The following is a 19,101-nucleotide window of genomic DNA, read 5'->3' as shown; positions in this document are numbered from 1 at the left end:
TTTGTTGACCCTCCAGCTTACGTAATGCATTATTGGTCCATCTTCAGTTAAAATCTTCCCTCCACTCTGCACCCTTATGGATGCAATCCCTTCACTACTGAAGCTGATCACTGAAAAATATCTATCTATATATATATAAGGATCGGCCGTTTGTCTTGCAGTTAGTTATATTACTGGAAGGCGCACTAACCCTCAGCGAACCCACTTGTGGACACGTAGGGAATGCATACGGGATGAGTTGGTTATACCGTAGTGACCACCCACTGTTGTATATGGTTTCCTAGTTTACAGGAGATAATTAGGATTGTAATTCAGAGTAACGCCACCTGAGGAGGAAAGAAGAGTTATAAAGAGTGACAGGAACGATGGGAGAAATAAGAAGAGAGGTGGACGGACAGAGAAAAGGAATAAGGTGAAGGAAGATAAGTAGACAGCATTATATTTAAGTGTGTGGATGACGGCCACCACCAACTGAAAAATTGCAGTGGAGTGGCATGATGATACTGTGTCAAAAGAGGATAGTATTGTATAACTGTATTCATGTGGTGGCTAACACAATTGTGTAGAATATATGCATGGCTCAGTCACAAGCGATGTATTCTACACTTGATCAGGAAATCAGGGGCATGGTCTCCTGCAGTGCAGTGGTCATGATGATACTGTGTCAACAGAGGGTAGTATTGTATAACTGCATTCATGCGGTGGCTAACACAAATGTGTAGAACACATGCATGGCTCAGTCACAAACGATGTATTCTACACTTGATCACGTAATCAGGGGCATGCTGTCTTTTGACCGGATGATGGACATACAAGGATCCACTGGCTTATTCATGATTACATTGCCTTCCTGTGCCAAGAGGGCATACTTAATTGGGCTGTGCTATTTCTGTGGTTATTTCCAAGGCATTTTGCTGAAGGATGAAACAAGTGAGACCGTTATCTCTCCAAACTCTTCTTAACAATGACATCTCTCGCTTCGTTACCCTTGGCCTTGCTGCTCCACTTCCACCTATTCTCGCGCGTACAGTACATGTGACGGTGTGACCAGGAAGGCCGTTCAAGTACCCATGTATGTCGTGGTGGGAATAAAAAAACGTGCTCAGTCAGAACGAGCGGCATATGTGTTCCTCAAATTAACTCAAATATCTAGGTTTTCCCTACCTCGGGGAAGAAAAATGTCTGACTAGGCTATGAGCAGAGTTGACAGTCCCTTCAGCACTTGGAGGATGGGAATCTTTTTGCTTGCTTGAACAGTTAGCTGACAATTTGGCAACGGATAACAACGTCTGCCAAAGTCGAAGGAAAATTAGTTGCTGGTAAATAGTCTGCATGAACTGAGAACTGTTATTTATTACCATGTTGAGCAAGTTTACATGACTGGCAGTATAGGTAATAAATAATGGAATATCCGTGTTGAAGGTGAATATTGTATAAATAACTATAGGCTTGTATGTTTGTAAACAAAGTGAGTGGACCTGGGTGGTCGACCGCTTGCCTTGTTGGTTGGAGCAGATAAGCCGCATTTTAGGACAGTTTTGTCTTGACAGAGATATAGACCTTACCTTGTTAATCACAAGATTTTAAAGAAAGATGGATGGGGACGAGGATTATTTAGACTGGAGTGACGACGATATTCCTTGCACCTCTAAGTACGTGGTTAGGTAAGTCTGTCAACTTATCTGTCTATTGCCAGACGTCTTAATCTCGTAATAGGTGGCCGCAAACAAATCGCCTCCATGTCGCTCTGTCTCCCACCTTTTCACCGCTCCCCTCCAGCACACTCCTTCCTCATATACTTCTTCATCACTCCATCACATTCTCGGCCTCCTCCTCCCTCTCCCCCCTTTCACTTCACTCACATACACTCGCCTCGTTAGTAGATTGCTCCCCACCCTCACCACATGTCCAAACCACGTCAGTGCATTTCTAACGTCAGGTAAGTAGGAACTTCATTTATTTTTTACAATCCTTAGCATGCTTATGTATTTGTTTGAATCCCTTGATGTTTTCCAGGAGTGAAAACTGGATTAATTTTTTACCAAATGGGTGCAGCCTTTCCATATATTCTATTGAAATGAGTCTTTCACAGGTTGATTGTTATTATTCCAGGATTAGTACAGCTACTGGACATTTTTAAAAACTTGCCTCTGAAAGCTATAAATTAGGATTTAGAATACATAAATATTCTGCCAGTGTCTGTCAGTAGCTGGCATTTAACATTCTGAACACGCATTTTTTATATTTGAAAGACGGTTGTCAAATGCAAGTGAGGTAAGGTTAGGTGTGGTTAAATCATAATGTTTCCCATTGCCTTGACACGAGATATGCTGACGCATCCAGTCAGTGATGGTTGGTAAACAATGCTGCGTGTCGGAGAGACCATCGGTAATCATTGCTGTGGGCGACCTGGCCACTTAGCTACCCAAAAATAGGTATATTTTGTATTTTCCAATCTTTTCTTGCAGTTGTAATTCAACAGTAAACTATCTGTGTTGCATATGTAGCAAAATTATATACCTTGAGATCGTGAACTTGTTATAATGTACATGGAATCGCCATGCCGATTTGGTAAAGAATTACCAAAACTGGTAGTATTATTTAATGCGCTTTTAACATGAATAAGTATTTTTCTAGTATAATATGGTGTACGGTACTACTTTCTTTAAATCATACCTTCAATTCCTTTGAAAATTAATAAATTTCCCAAGAGTTGAGGATGTGACTTCTGTGTGAAATGATCATTTTCCAAAGGAAATGAAGAACAGAACCTGTAAATTTGCAGTTTTAGTCAGTCATGACTTCCCCTTCCCCCTCTCACCTTTTTTTATGCATCGTCTGACTGAATTGAGGTTGGGTTCCCTTCTCTGTGGATTCTCCATCACAGAATGTTAGTCTATAGTTAATACAAGTGCTCGTGGGCCCTTCGGGCCCCTCGCACTTGTTCCTGCGGACGGCTCTCGTGCTGCTATAATTTAGTTATAGCTTTGGGCAAAAAATTCCACAGAGATCCAATGCCAGGCGCCGGGAGTGGCATTTTTTGGTCAAAATGTGATCACTCATTAAATATAGTAAAAGTTTTTCGATCATGATGGGACCAAGTTATTCCACATCAGCGAATTTTTTGTGATTTTTGTGCCAGTTTTGGTTGCGATTTGAATGTGTAGTTTCAGCTGCCCTAAATACACACACACACACACACACACACACACACACACACACACACATGGCTAGTGCTATAGTATATTATGTAGTTAATATAGCTACTCATAACATGTAATTTCTTTTTCATTTTCAGTTCTGATGAGGATGAGGATCTTCTAGTCATACCAGAGGGTAGAAATATAGCAAAGAAAGGTGAGACTGGAGAGATGTGTTTAAGTGGATAATAGTTCAGTATTTTATGTTCATATGTAATGCTGATACGAACTCTAACGTATGGAAGTGAAGCTCAGACCTTGTTGGAGAAACAGAAGTCAAGAGTGAGAGCGGTGGAAATGAGTTATCTGAGAGGAGAATGTGAAGTTACATGGAGAGACAGACTGACTAATGAGGAAGTGAAGGAGCATTGTTGTGTGGATGTGAATGTGATAGGAAGCGTTAGGAGAAACACACTGAGGTGGTTTGGCCATGTGGAGAGAAGATGGAGAGTGAGAAACTGATGAGGAGAGTGTATGTGAGGGAGGAGAGGGAGGAGGAGGCCAAGGATGAGATGGAGAGATGGAGTGGAGAGGTATATGAGAGAGGGAGGTGTGAGCTGGGAACACAAGTAGAAAGTTCACGAAGGGGGGGAAGGAGAAAGATGTCTGTAGATTCTTGAAAAGGTGGTGGGAGGCGATCAAAGCGAGCCTCTGCAGCTGGGGGGTCTAGGGGGGCGCTGTGAGCCCCCCCATGAAAATTTATGAAAATTAAGTACTTCTAGGGGCTTTCTGAGGCCTGTGAGGGTATGTATCGGATAATTTAGATGATAACTCATCAGGTATAATTATTCCCTTGTACAAAGGAAAAGGAGAAAAAGAAGTGTATGGTAATCATAGGGGCATTTGTCTTCTTAGTGTAATAGGAAAAGTGTATGGTAGGATACTTATTGACAAAGTTGGGGAAATAACTGAGGAATTAATAGGAGAAGAACAGGGAGGCTTTAGGAAGGGAACAGGTTGTGTAGATCAGATATTCGTTCTTAGGTCTTTAGTGGAAAAGTTTCTAGAGAAGGGAAAGAAGTTGTATGCGGCCTTCATGGATTTGGAGAAAGCATATGACAGAGTGGATAGACAAGGATTGTGGAAAGTATTAAGAATATATGGAGTGGATGGGAAGTTGTTGAATTCTGTAAAGAGTATGTATGATGGTGCTAAGGCTGCAGTGCGTGTGGATAGTGAACTGAGTGAATTTTTCTCTCAGAAGGTTGGGTTGAAACAGGGATGTGTCATGTCTCCATGGTTGTTCAATCTATACATGGATGGGGTAATAAAAGAGATACAAGGTAGGGCAGTGGATGTTGGAGTGGCCCTAGTGAGAGAGGGTAGTGTTTGGAATTCCCTGTACTGTTGTTTGCAGATGATACTGTGTTGTTAAGTGAAGATGAAGGGGAGCTGCAGGGCTTGGTGGATGAGTTTGGGAGTGTGTGTAAGAAACGGAATCTAAAGGGGAATGTAGGGAAGAGTAAAGTGATGGTCTTTGAGAGAGGTGAAGTCAGTGAATGTACAGTGAGGTTGGATGGTGAGGAACTGGAAAATGTGAGTACGTTTAAGTACTTGGGGAGAGTGATGAGTAAGGATGGAAGTTTGGAGGGTGAAGTGTTTGAAAGGGTGCAACGAGGAAGAAAGGTTGCTGGTTCTTTGAAAGCAGTGATAAGAAACAGGGAAATGAGCATGGAAGTAAAAAAGCTACTGCCTGACAGTATTGTGATACCAACTCTATGTATGAAAGTGAAGCTTGGACCTTGTTGGAAGGATGCAAGTCAAGGGTGAGAGCAGTGGAAATGAGTTATTTGAGAGGAGTATATGAAGTTACATGGAGAGACAGATTGATAAATGAGGAAGTGAAGGAGCATTGTGATGTGGATGTGGGTGTGATAGATAGCGTTAGGAGTAATTCATTGAGGTGGTTTGGCCATGTGGAGACGATGGAGAGGGAGAGACTAACGAGGAGAATGTATGGGAGTGAGGTGGAGGGGCGGAGAGGGAGGGGAAGGCCAAGGATAAATGGAGGGATGGAGTGGAGAGATATATGAGAGGGAGGAGTGTGAGCTGGGAGCAGGGCAGTGAAATGGCGGGGGACCAGATGAAATGGAGGTGGTTTGTTTGTGGCCACCCTGTATGGGATTTTAGCATCTTGCAATAGATAGATAGATAGATATTATTGCCAATCTCAGTATGGCATTTCCTTTAAGAGGGGAAAGTGATGTCCTTTGATTAATTGATTGATATCGATATGTATTGTTTGACAGGATGTGGTGTACGTGGTAAACAAGTTGGCAGAGGCCAAGATGACTTCGAGAGGGAGATGGCTTCAGAATTATCAATGACAATGCAACACCTTGCCTCTGCCTTTGCAAAGAACAAAGCACAGGGGACATCATCATCAGAATTAACTGAAGACTCTGAAGAGAAAGCCAACAAGGTAGAAGATACTAAGTTTTACGACGATGTGTACTTCGACTCAGATGACTCGGACCCAGAGGGTAATGACTTCTATTGTATGTAAATAACATAAAGAACAAATGTGTGGAAAGAGATGAAGTGAGGATTCCAGGTGAATTAATGGTGATAAATGTGTGGTCATTATCATAGGGCAGGCTGTGACTAGTTATTCCTCTTTAATGTTGATCTCATTTCTCACTTTCTGAACCCTACCCTACCCCACCCTTGGGTGGGAAAAAAAAGATCATAATTTTGCTGCAATAATGGTGCTGTAAGGAATACAGATACTGTACATTTTTTATTAATGATATATAGTGCTGTAAATTGCTGTTTTCTCCTTTTGTAATTTTTTTCCCCCAATGAGGCTTGCCTGTTTAAGGTGGAGCCAAGAATATTGAAGGCTTGAATTATATTACTTTGTTTTATTCCTGCTGTCTTTAGACAGTTTTATATAACTTTGAAGATACTGTTGCAGCTACAAGAGTTGGACAAAGTCTTCATTGGTCCCTTCAGTACAAGAGATATTTCCCATGTTCAGTAAATTAATTTAGATGCAGCAAGAACAAAATGAATAAGTCGTCATTTTGTTGAAAAATTAAATTAGGCCATTTTGCCAGGACAGCCTGAAATGCAGATCTATTATATTTCATTCATGCTTGATCTAGAGTATTCTGTTTTGATTAGGAGAGACATTGTGAACATAAGGGGCAAAGTATAGCTGACCTTCAGTACTGTGTTCACTGAAAGATATCTCCCTTGGAAAAAAGTTGTCTGGTGGTTGCCTGATTAGAATGAAGAAAAGACAATAAAACTGTTGGGGTTAGTAATACAGCATCAGAGTCATAACCCAGATGTGTTCACTTATTGATAAAAGCAGTCTATGTTATAAGTCTGGGATGGGTTGGAATTTTTCATAAAACTTGTACTGAATTTGGGGGGAAAATGGCACATCAGCTGTGTAGGTAGCAGTGATACTTTAGTAGACAATTTCCCTGCATAGTAGTATACTCTGGATTTGATCTTCATAGGAAAAAAAGATTACATAAGTACAGTCAGGTCCCAAGATACAATATCCCTAGATATGATACCCTTGCATAGCGATATGGGTAGAAATACAGGCATACCCCTGTTTAACGATGCAGTTGGTTATATAAAAACCCATCTCTAGGTGAGGTATCATATCTCGGGGTAGATTTACATTGTAAGGTATGGGGATGCATTTTAGAGTCTTGGTTTCCCCCCAACCAAGTCCTAAACCCACCCAAATGAGTCCAAGAAAAAGTTTAGAGCCAATCTAAATGGCCTAACAGCTTTAAAAGAAGCCAACCTAAGCCTAAAACTAGTGCCCGCCTCACTTGTACCCAGTCAAGATCACTGGAGAATGCGATCTCCGAGTCATATTCAAACTCGATAGAGAAGAAGCAGTAGCATTGTATACAATGCCACCATCAGACGGTCCCAGGACAATTAAATAAACATCTGTTATGCATAATAATAATGTATGAATGACAGCGAATTGTTCAGGTTGCAAATTGTTGTGACGGACAATCGTTTATCAAAGGGGCATTTGTCTTCTTAGTGTAATAGGAAAAGTAAATGGTAGGATACTTATTGACAGAGGTAGGGAAGTAAAGAGGAATTAATTGGAGAAGAACAGGGAGGTTTTAGGAAGGGAAGAGGTTGTGTACAGTACATCAGATATTCATTCTTAGGTCTTTAGTGGAAAAGTTTGTAGAGAAGGGAAAGAAGTATGCAGCCTTCATGGATTTTGAGAAAGCATATGACAGGGTGGATAGACAAGGATTGTGGAAAGTGTTAAGAATATATGGAGTAAATTTAAAGGCATTCAGCTACCTCAAAAAATAAAAACCCATCACAAAACTGGGGGTAGGCCTTTGATAGGCGGGGCAAGGTGGTATTTCTACCCCCATCAATATTCCCAGGTATCGCATCTTGGGGTATTGTAAATCGGGGTTTGCCTGTACCACCCAACCCCACCAAACGATGGCCAAATCCTGGTATAATGAAGTTTTTTTTTTTTTTTTTTACCGATTTTGATTATATTTTACACTTAAATTTTGTGTTTAGGTTGATTTATAAACTCTTTTTAGACTCAGATTAATGTGTTTTAGTCATAGGTGGGGTGAACATTGTCATTTTGGGGTACAGTTTACTAAGTTTGATTTTTTCCTAAATTATTTTTTATGATTTTCAGATTTTATATTTGGGTTTAGTTGATTTATAAACTGCTTCTAGACATAGTTTAGCTTGTTTTAAAGCTGTTTGGGGGTTTAGGTTAGCTACAAACTTGTTTTTGGACTTATTTGGGTTTAGGGCTTGGCTGGGGGGAAACCCAATGCTCAAAAACGCATCCCTATACTTTACACGTTAAATCTACCCTGAGATAGCAAATGGTTTTTACTTACCCGTGTGCATTGTTAAACTGGGGTATGCCTGTACTTAAGTCCTAGATATATGTAGAAACATATAGGCTTTGCTGAAGTAAAGCATCATATGGGTATTTGCTGGAGTGAAGCACCTTGCATGTAAAAATCCAGAGACATGACTAACTAGGCTGCCCTAAGAGATGGTCCCACATCTAAAAGAATTAAGCATTTGATGAGTACTTACCAGGGTAATTTATTGTTAGCAGGCAGTGAGCCCAGTAGTCAGCCATCAGGGAGGAAGAAAAAGAAAGTCAGACATCGGGTCATGACAAATGATGAACTTCTGTACGACCCAACCCTTGATGACCAGGACCAGGAATGGGTCAACAGGCAGAGGAGGTCATACCAGGTCAAGCAGAAGAGGCGAGTTATTGTATGATATGTCATATTTTATGGTACTGTACTGGGTGAATTTGACGAGTGGCCCCATCTGATAGGTTAATGTGAATCTCCTTTATAAAAAAAGAACATCTCCACACTATGTGTGAATGGTTGTGACTGTGATATGGAGTCAGGGTTCTGGGGTCGTGAATGGTTGATGATTGATTGTTAGGCCCATTTCACTAAGCATGCTGTTAATTACATGTTTATTGTGTTATGCTGTTTTAGAACTAATAAACACTCTTCATTTAATTTTGGGTAGGGCCTGTTTGGTGTTATAGTACTTTCTGATGGGGTAGGTACGTTGCCCACCGGAACGCTCCTCTGTTTTTCTCACTGATTCTTAACTTCACACTTCAACATATCACTTTTCGCGAGGTTTTGGCGGAACATCTGACCCATGAAAAATGAGGAGATACTGTATATATATATATATATATATATATATATATATATATATATATACAAATATATATATATATAAATATATATATATATATATATATATATATATCTATCTATCTATCTATATCTATCTATCTATCTATATCTATCTATCTATCTATCTATATATATATATATATATATGTATATGTACTTGTACCTGAAAAGACATTAGAAATGTTGTAAAGAGCTGTAACACCAAAAATCCTTACCAGAAATAAAGTGAAGACTGGCTTGAGTGGCAGGTGAAGGTGTGTTGAGGGTGGAAGGGCTAGTTACTAGGTGACATAGGCTGCTGTATCAGTAGTCTCAAGATGGCCACCAACAAATGAGCATCGGTACGCATCATCTGATGAGTGTCGGCTGCCAGCTGGGAGCGTCGAAGTCCGGGGAAACCTGCAAAGTGTGAAACAACTCAGAAACTTTTTTCTAGTGTAAAAAATGAGGCATCGAAGTAAAATATGTCGAAATACGAGGAAATACTATATATATATATACAGTACAGTAAAACCTCGATATAACGGACTTCAATAGACCGGAATTCGCTTTTATCGGACTCGAGGAGCTACCAGACTAAATTTCTATATATCGGAAAATGTCTGATAAAGCCAGGAGCAGTCCAGACTGCCTGACCATTTCAGCTGTGTTCACTACAATAAGGTAAATAAAAGACATGTTTATCAGTGTACAGTACAGTATTATTATATATATTATATCATTTAATGAATGTAGTGAAGTTATAACACAGTACAGTACCGCAGTGGTAGTCAAAACAGTTTAAAAACCATTCATGTGATCCGGACTAATGTCTGATATATCAGAAAAAGTCCGGATTAGCAGGGGGAAGTCCGGATGTCGCTTATATCGGAATTTTGCATTTTTCGGGATGGTTTGGGCCCCAATTAGTCCGTTATAGTGAGATCTTACTGTATATATATATATATATATATATATATATATATATATATATATATATGTATATATATATATATATATATATATATATATATATATATATATATATATATATATATATATATATGTATATATATATATATATATATTGTACATATATAAAATGATGCACATCCCTCAGGTACATGAAGGCTGCAGATAGTGAAGGAGGAGACAAATCCAGCTTCCTCCCACCACTTCCTCCTAGCGATGCTGTCCTGAACTGTCCTGCATGTCTCACCACCCTTTGTATGGACTGTCAGAGGTAAGTCTTCAGATGGCAACATTACATATTACCTGCGTGGGAAAGTGAATATCTTTGCAGTACATTTGCCAGAAATTCTATCATACAGGAAGTCAGCGAGAACTTCCCAGTACTAGAACTTGACTCTCCCAAAATTGTTGCACTTAAAATACAGACAAGATACGTAAAATCCATCCTAGACAATTTACCAACCAACAAAGCTCCAGGCCCAGATGGAATTCCTCCAATTGCTCTGAAAAAGTGTTCCCCAGAACTTTGCTCTGTGCTAGCTAAATTATTCAGGCTATGCATACGTACTTCTTCATTCCCTAATTCATGGAAAGAAGCCAATATCCACCTAGTTCCAAAGAATGAAAGTTCCTCTGACCCCTCTGATTACAGACCAATAGCTGTCACATCTTCTCTTGGCAAAGTGTATGAAATTTTAATTAATAAGCACATAGGTATATAGAGGTGAGTTTAGTCACTGACCTGATAAATAGGATTATTTATGAGTGTGTTGTCCCAGATGATTGGCTGAAGAGTGTAATTGTAAATGTGTATAAAGGGAAGGGTGATGCCTGGAAAGAGGAAATTATAGAGGTATAAAGCTTTTAGATCAGATAATGAAGATAATGGAGAGAGTTTTAGAAGGTATGATTAGAGAAAGAGTGAATATTGATGAGATGCAGTTTGGGTTTATGCCAGGTAGGGGGACCAATGATGCCATATTCATTGTTCGACAGCTTCAGGAAAAATATATTGGTAGGAGAAGGGATCTTTATTTTGTTTTTGTTGATTTGGAAAAGGCCTATAACAGAGTCCTTAGAGAGGTGGTGAAGTGGGCAATGAGAAAGCTTGGCTTGGAGGAGTGGCTGGTTAGGGTGGTTATGGCCATGTATGTGGGTGCACACACCCAGGTGAGAGTGAATGGAGATTTGAGTGATGAGTTTTCCGTGAATGTTGGTGTGCATCAGGGGTCAGTCTTGAGTCCCATGTTGTTTATCATGGTACTTGAAGCCCTTTCACATGACTTTAGAAACGGACTCCTGTGGGAGTTGTTGTATGCTGATGATTTGGTGTTGATTGCAGAGAACGAAAGGGAGGCGGAGGAAAGGTTTAGGAAGTGGAGAGATGGTATGGGGCAAAAGGGTTTAAGGGTAAATGCAGATAAAACAAAATTGATGATATCTAGGGTTGGTGGCGGTACTGTCAAAGACGAGGGAGAGTGGCCATGTGCAGTTTGCCACAAGGGCGTGGGAAGTAATTCCATCTTGTGCGGTGTGTGTGATAAATGGATGCATAAGAGATGTAGTGGTATCAGAGGTAGACTGCGAGATAATGCTGATTTTATGTGTGTGGCGTGCCGGGGTGAGCAGGTGGAGATTGTCAGACGTGAAAGGATTGAACTTGCTGGTGAATCTCTTGAGTGTGTGGAAGAGTTTTGTTATTTGGGAGACATGTTGTGTGCTGGAGGTGGGGCTGGAGCTAGCTCTGTGGCTAGGGTGAGAAGTGGTTGGAAGAAGTTCGGGGAGCTCTTGCCTCTCCTGACATTGAGAGGGCTCTCCCTACATGCTAAGGGGTCTTTGTATGCAGCATGTGTTAGGAGTGTAATGGTGTATGGCAGTGAGACCTGGGCAGTGAAGGAGGAAGAGATTCGCCGGCTCAGACGTACAGAAACGACAATGATTAGGTGGATGTGTAGTGCGTCCCTGCGTGCAAGGTCCTGGGGGGGCTGGGTTTACGATGGAAGAGTTGAGAGGTAGGATGGGACTGGAGTGTATTGGTGTTGTGATGAGGAGAGGTAGATTGAGGTGGTTTGGACATGTGGAGAGGATGGGGGATGATAATTGGGTGAGGAAGATGAGAAGTGTTAATATTGGGGGTGGGGTTATGAGGGGTAGACCAAGAAAGACATGGGATGAGGTCATTAAGTGTGACCTTAGGGTTAAGGGACTGAACAGGGAGGCTGCAATGGATCGTGCAGCGTGGAGAGCCGCCATTAGGTGACCAAGGCCGACACATGCAAGCATGTTGGAGCCTTTAAAAACGAAACGAAAACGAAACGTATAGGTAAACATCTTGAATCCGACAACTTAATTAGTGATAAACAGTATGGTTTTTGCCACGAAAGATCCACCATTGACATACTCAGTCTCCTGACTCATGCCATCCATCAATCAATCGACCAACATGGAGAAACTCATGCAGTAGCCCTTGATATTTCTAAAGCTTTCGACAGAGTATGGCACCGTTCCTTGCTGTCCAAACTCCCTTGCTATGGACTAACATACTTTGCTCCTCTGCTTTCCTCATAACTCAGCAGCAGAAAAATAAGAGCAAAAATAGATGATGTATATTCCTGTTTCCACTCATTTAACACCAGCATGCCACAGGGATCAGTTCTGGCACCAACCCTGTTTCACCTTAAAGAAACTTGGATTATTATACAGAGTCCGTACCTTCTTCATTGATGAGCAGTTAGCTGTAATTTATAAGAGTCATGTGCACTTTCAGCTTGAATTATTGCTCACCCTTGTGGAATGGATGTGGAGAGGTTGCACTAAAACAACTAGACAAAATTCAGAACAAATCTGTTGGAATTATTAATAACCCAGCCATTATAAATAAACTACCTCCCCTACAAGTAAGAAGGAATGTTGCCTCCCTTGCATTATTTTACAGATATTTTTATGGCAAATGCTCAGACGAAGTTGCGTACTTTGTGCCACCTTTCCATGCCTTCCCTTGTGCAACATGGGCATCTGGTAGCACTCATGACTAGAATATCACAGCCATATTGCAGAACTTCTGCCTATCAGAATTCATTTATTCCCCAAACTACATCTCTCTGGAACTCACATTCCCGGAGTTGTTTCCCACGAAGCTTCAACCAACAGCTGTTTGACTCCAAATGATACAGATCATTTTATGAATAGATGACACCAGTAATCTGGTGTATGGATTGTTTTTAATTATTAATTGGTTTTTCCTTCCTTTGTTATGTTAAAAAAAAAAAAAACATTACAGGAAGTTCTCATTATATGTTGCTTTTTAAATTTGTTTCATGCTTACTAAATCCACAGTAAATCACTGCAGATCTTTTTTGTTTGAGCTTTACTATTAAGTTTAAAGTGTATTTTACTAGTTATCTCTAGCATATGGTATCAGTTTTATGGAAAAAGTTGAGAAATATTAAAATGCATAACTTTGCATATAACCAGATTCATCATCATCATCATCATCATCATCCAGACCTCCTTTCCCACCCTAGGGCAGGGTGAGGAGTAGCAACGTCCAGACTGGCCAAATTTGCCCTGTCCAATGGACTGCACTTCCATTCACTCACCATTCAAGCCCCCGGAATCCTGGCTCTATCTGATACGCCAAAAACATTCACCACAAACCATAGCTTCACATAAACGTATTCAATGGAGTCAAGTAAATACATAACTTTGCATATAACTAGGACTATCTTTTCTTCCCTCCAGCCACTTCATTCTGACAGAGCAATCAGATGATATAGCATTGTTATTATGCATGTGTTCCAGCATGACTTGGTGGTTAGTTGTAGTCAGATTGGAGGCCTGATTTGACTGATGACTAAGTAGATACCTGTTTCTTAACTAAGCATCCAGTGACCCAGGAAACCATTGATAATGCTGGGTGGTAACCATATAAGCAAATTATGGGATGATGTGGAAGGACTGAATAGTGAGGCTACCAGAGATTGAACAGTGTGGAGAGCAGCCATTAGGTGACCAAGGCTGACACATGCAGGCATGTTGCAGCCTTTGAAAATGATATGATACGATACAAACGATACGACATGGACCCTTCTATGGTGCCCCATTTAACAGGGTGGAGAGACACAAATACAGCATCAGTCCAGGAATCAAACCTTCATGCCCTTCCCTGCACCTTGCTGTGGTGAGGTGCTGTCCACTGCAAAGAAACATTGGTTAACTGCATGGGATGGCCCTGCAAGGGTGGTTGCTTGCCTGCAGTTGATGGATCTGCTCAGCCAGACAGACCAAGATTATTCAGCAACAACAAAAAATGTACCTGTAGTAATGAAGTACAGTCATACATAGTGTGTCCTCGATTTAATGAACCATTTTGGATGTTCAGTTTTGTTGTAAAATTCACACACACACAAAAAAAAAATTACTTATTTACAGTCAGCTACTAAAGTCATTGTATCTTGGAACAGATCCCTGACTTAATGAGGAAGGTTACTCTCATCTTAAATGTCAGGACCAACTTGTCTAGCCCCGGGCTGCTATGCTCCTCATGGGGCAACATAGGATTGGATGATGAATGGATGGATGGATATATTGTTAACTGTAGTTCATAATGCATGTTGCAAGATGTATGTTAATAGTGTACAGTGGTTCCTTAGGTGACCAAGTATCACATTTACCACTTGGTTTGATAAATACGGTATTAGGTCATCATTGTTTTGTGTTCCTTGTGTGTACAGTATTTTTATTTTGCTCCCTGTGTTGTACTTGAGAATCTGCAACTGCATTTTTTTTCTCCAACTCTTTGAACTCTAGGGTGGTTGAAAGATACATGGGAATATAACAGAAGTCATTACAGTGGAACCTCGGTCCTCGAACGTCTCACATGCCGAACAAATCGGAACTCGACCAAAAAATTCAAGAAATTTTTGCTCCAGAGGTCGACCAAAATATCGGACCTCGACCAACCTGAACGTTGCCAAACGAAGGGAAGCTGGCCGACCGACAGTCACGTGTCCACCTTTGTTGTTCGTCAACGTGGTCGTCCTGCTGTGCGTCACATTTTTCTTGATTCAGTGCAGTATTAGCCCCTAATAATGGCTCCAAAGAAAGCAAGTTCATCCAGTACGGCTACTGGCAGTGAAAAGAGGAAAGTAGTGCGGAAAATAATTGAAGAAGTGGAAATATTATTGCTTATCTTCATCAATGAGAAACAGTTAGCAGGAGACAGTGTTAGTGAGTATATAATTTGTGAAAAGGCAAGAGAAATATACAGTCACCTCGTACAGGAAAGCACTGGTACCAGTGCTGAAACTTAAATAGGTAAGCATCTGGGGTCTTGGAACGGATTAAAATGATTTACATTATTTCTTATGGGGAAAATTAGTTCGGTCCTCGACCAATTCGGTCCTGGAACAGCCTTCCAGAACGGATTGTGTTCAAGGACCGAGGTTCTACTGTATTTGATTATATGATGAATGTGAAGCTGCAGAATGTGGTGGATATTTTTGGCGTATCAGATAGAGCCAAGATTCCTGGGGCTTGAATAGTGTAGCCCATTGGAGTGGACAAACTTGGGCTTTCTGGACATTGCTACTCCTCACCCTGCCCTAGGGTGGGAAAGGAGGTTCAGATGGTGATGATGATGATGATGATAATGATGACGATGATGATGATGATGAATGAAATTAATATAACTGAGTAGGCCATGGAAGTGTAGAGTACTCTGTGATGGGATGACTGAGGAGGACTGAATTAATAATGTTGTACTGTATGTAATTCTTTCCCCCTTTACTGTATAATAATGCATATGCTAATTTCCTAGGCATGAAATCTATCACAACCAATACCGAGCTATGTTCGTCTTCAACTGTACAGTGGACATGGTGGAGAGCCTCAGGTTCCCCTGCAAAAATCAGAAGAAAAAGGAGTATTTCAGGAATAAGAAGAAAAATAAGGGACAGCGGGGGCAGGAGACATATCAGAGTCAAGAGGCAGGAATATTTACACAGGAGGGAGCTGACAGTGGTGGTGCTCAGGGTGATCAGCCTCCAGCTCTGTGTGATGAAAGTGTAGCATCTCCCTCAGCTGTTGACTCTAATGCAAGTTCATTCACAGGTGGTGGCATTGATGATGTTTATCATCCAGTTATGTGTAAAATTTGTAAGACAAAAGTTGCAGTTTATGATAAAGATGAGGTTTATCACTTCTTTAATGTTGTTACAAGTTACTGATTAGGCAAAAAAAAAATTCCACACATACATGTAAATTTTCTCAGAAGTTTGATTCTGCATTTTTATTTCTATTTGCCTGTTGCATGATACTGTATCCTGCATTTTTGTGTGCAACAGAAATATATGCAAAATTTTGTATGATACAACTGTATTACAACTGTATCTAATATTCCATCCTAGACCAGTGTTCTGCATACAGGCCAATTCCGTAGTCCAGTCTTTGCATTTTAGTCAAGCTTCCTTTCCTCTCTTCCTATCATTCATGCCACTGTTGTGCATTCGTATGTATAATGCAACAGCAGTTTTATTGCTCTTAGTATGTAGAAAGTACCGGTAGTATTCTTGTGGCTACGCCCCGAACAGTGCATACCTCTCAGTCTACAGTGTCACAATAGTGCTCTATCACTACCTAGTGTATAACGGGACTCTTATACCCGGATTGTGAAATGCGCAGCCCTAGACCAAAATCGTGTATAAACTCCACACACCAATTAAGCAGTGTCCATCCTGTATCTTCGTGACTGGAAGTATCCTGCTAGATACCTATACCTTAGCAGCCAGTCCGAGTCCCTAACCTGTCTAACATCTCCTGACATTGTATAGTGTATTGTGTATCCTTGTATTGTATTCTGGAGAATATAGTAATATACGAGTAAGGTAGTTGCCCAGAGTTTTTATGCTTTGTTCCTCTTGCGGTGTATCCTAGCTCCGGTCTAGACAAAGGACCTAGCTATACAATAGGTGTTTCTAGGCTGGGAAGCCTACCTAAAAACACCTAGCATAACAACAATAATGTACACTAATACCACTAATGTACACTATTCTGCAATATAACGCACTTTGTATTGTATAGCACCTCAATAAACTACCCAATATATTGAAATAACTCAATTATATGAAAGAGAATGCTTAATTCAGTTTATTTTGCGAGTGGCTGAAAGTTAAAAATATGGGTGATGTTAAGGGTGCCGTGGTCGGGCACAAGGTATAATACTCTGCTTATCATGTTTAAAGTACTGAAGCTAGAAATTAGGAAGCAATCAGTAACAACCATATGATCGACACCAATATAGTAATATTACAACGCTGACAAGGGCGACAAAATATCTTAGAAAATGGTGGTAATTTGTCGCAGTTATCCAACCTCTTTATTTGTTTTCTCTGTACCCCCAGGAAGGGTACCCTGTGACGTCACAAAGATGCGCGGGGAGGCACAACAATCTTCTCACTAGACCTTGGTCGGGCCCACCCTTTTAGAGGCTATCGTAACTCCAGCTTCCGTAAGGTCTCCGAAAGTGTTTAGTACATACAAACATCCGAAGGCGCTCCTTTTTCCCTCGCCCACAGTGTAGAGACTCAAACAGTGTGCTCATCTCTGGACCAAAATAAGGTCGGTTTTGTGCAGGTCGTCTATGATTGGTGGCCTTGACCCGTGACGTCACTTGGATAGCTGTCTCGCTCACAGGATTAGGAAAACAGTGTGTTTTTACCAGCCATTTGTGATGCATAGCCTGCTTTATTTTATACATTTCATCAAGTTAAAATACTTTTCACGATGTGCAGTGTGTTCAGGTGTTCAGGGAAGACATCTGATGGCAAGTTTCTGAGACACTTTCGCATGCCAAATGATAAAATCAACAGGCAAAAGCGGATACATTTGTGTGGACAGAAGAACAAGGTTTCTCCCACTGGCCGTGTCTGTGAAAGGCATTTCACCTCGCAACAGTATGCAAGAGATCTGCAAAGCGAGTTGCTGGGGACACCACCACCAATCAGAAGAAGACTGCTAAAGTCAGGAGCAGTCCCTGATCAAAATCTGCCTAATAAGCAACAAAGTATTCAGTGAGTGAATAGTTTTATGGTGAAAAATAACTGACTACAGTAAGATTAATACTCATTAGGGGATTTATGTTCAAGTATGAGCATCAAATGTTCACCTAAGATGCTTAAAGGATTTTCTTGTCCCTGTGCAATGCATTATCACGGAGAACCCAAGGGGTGTGTGTAACAGGCTAAATAAATGAATGTGGACCCAGTCATGTCAAACGTACCTCTAGGGCATTATCAGTGCACCAAAACTATATTTTCATTTAACATACAATTATTTATACAATTTTCATGATGAAATTGTGATAGATCCATTGTAATATGAGTGAAGCGGTTAAGTCAGTAGTTCTCAACTGGTGGTCCATGGACCACTGGTGGTCCACGGTGATTTTTTGGGTGGTCAACAAGACGTTCACTATATTTGGTAATAAACTAGAGATTGGAGCATATATTTTTAAATTTATTGAAATTTCAGTAGAAAAATTTTATCAAAATAAATATTTGGCCATTCATTTTATTGTATTATTCCTATTGATTATTCCAGTATGATTGGTACTTACCCAAATCTGTCAACACATGCAGTCAGATGTCTTCTGCCATTTGCATCAACTTCCACGTGTGAGAGCAGATTTTCACGTTTGTTGCACATTAAGTCCAAACAGAGGAATCGGCTTGCAGTGGAAAGCGATATTCATTGTGCATTATCAAGTACCACTTCTAACGCTGAAAAGCTTGTCAGTGACAAGAGAATCCAAAAGTCTGGTTGCAAAGAAAAATGTTAGTTGTATACTGCTACATAATTTTAAAATTCTGTTTGTTAGAAATAAATTTCACAGCAAAATGTTAGAGAAGTATTCATGTATCTCCTGCAAATTATGTTTGGAAGAAATAAATTAGAGACCAAAATGTCAGCTGTCTACTATTTTATATAATTTCTCGAAATTCTGTTTGTAAGAAATATATTTCTAACCAAAATGTTTGTCATCTATGCTTTATTTATCATTACTCAAAAACGAAATGGTCCACGATATCCATTTTAATTGGGTTGGTGGTCCATGGCCTGAAACGAGTTGAGAACCACTGGGTTAAGTATAACGAAACAATTTGTAAATGCAACAAAATATTAATGCTACCAACCTATATACAGTATGTGACAATAATTCTTGTAACAACTTTACATTAATT

General features: G+C 40.3%; 1 protein-coding gene across 4 annotated transcripts; it reads left to right on the top strand.

Moving 5' to 3' along the window:
• The first annotated feature begins 1,514 nt into the window (after window positions 1-1,514).
• On the top strand, window positions 1,515-16,715 carry LOC145413127 (E2F-associated phosphoprotein-like). 4 transcript variants are annotated; one of them, XM_080282842.1, is made up of 6 exons: window positions 1,515-1,664; window positions 3,299-3,357; window positions 5,450-5,683; window positions 8,296-8,452; window positions 10,011-10,133; window positions 15,681-16,715. In XM_080282842.1, the coding sequence occupies exons 1-6, from the start codon at window positions 1,594-1,596 to the stop codon at window positions 16,087-16,089; spliced, it is 1,053 nt and encodes a 350-aa protein (XP_080138968.1). In that variant the 5' UTR covers window positions 1,515-1,593; the 3' UTR covers window positions 16,090-16,715. The 4 variants fall into 4 exon arrangements, with proteins under 4 accessions (XP_080138968.1, XP_080138967.1, XP_080138970.1 ...); XM_080282841.1 differs by having other exon boundaries at window positions 8,293-8,452; XM_080282844.1 differs by lacking the exon at window positions 3,299-3,357 and having other exon boundaries at window positions 1,543-1,659; window positions 8,293-8,452.
• Window positions 16,716-19,101: the final 2,386 nt, after the last annotated feature.

Source organism: Coenobita brevimanus, chromosome 95 (genome assembly GCF_032717465.1).
Source record: "Coenobita brevimanus isolate Jiangsu-jjx chromosome 95, ASM3271746v2, whole genome shotgun sequence".
NCBI lineage: Eukaryota > Metazoa > Arthropoda > Malacostraca > Decapoda > Coenobitidae > Coenobita > Coenobita brevimanus.
Note: the sequence above shows the minus strand (reverse complement) of the source record. Positions and strands in the feature narration are given on the sequence as shown.

Coding starts and splice junctions, on each gene's coding strand:
- LOC145413127 (XM_080282841.1), top strand. CDS start 1,594: ATGGATGGGGACGAGGATTATTTAGACTGGAGTGACGACGATATTCCT. Junction 1,665..3,298: donor ACCTCTAAGTACGTGGTTAG/GTAAGTCTGTCA, acceptor TTTCATTTTCAG/TTCTGATGAGGATGAGGATC. Junction 8,453..10,010: donor TACCAGGTCAAGCAGAAGAG/GCGAGTTATTGT, acceptor CACATCCCTCAG/GTACATGAAGGCTGCAGATA.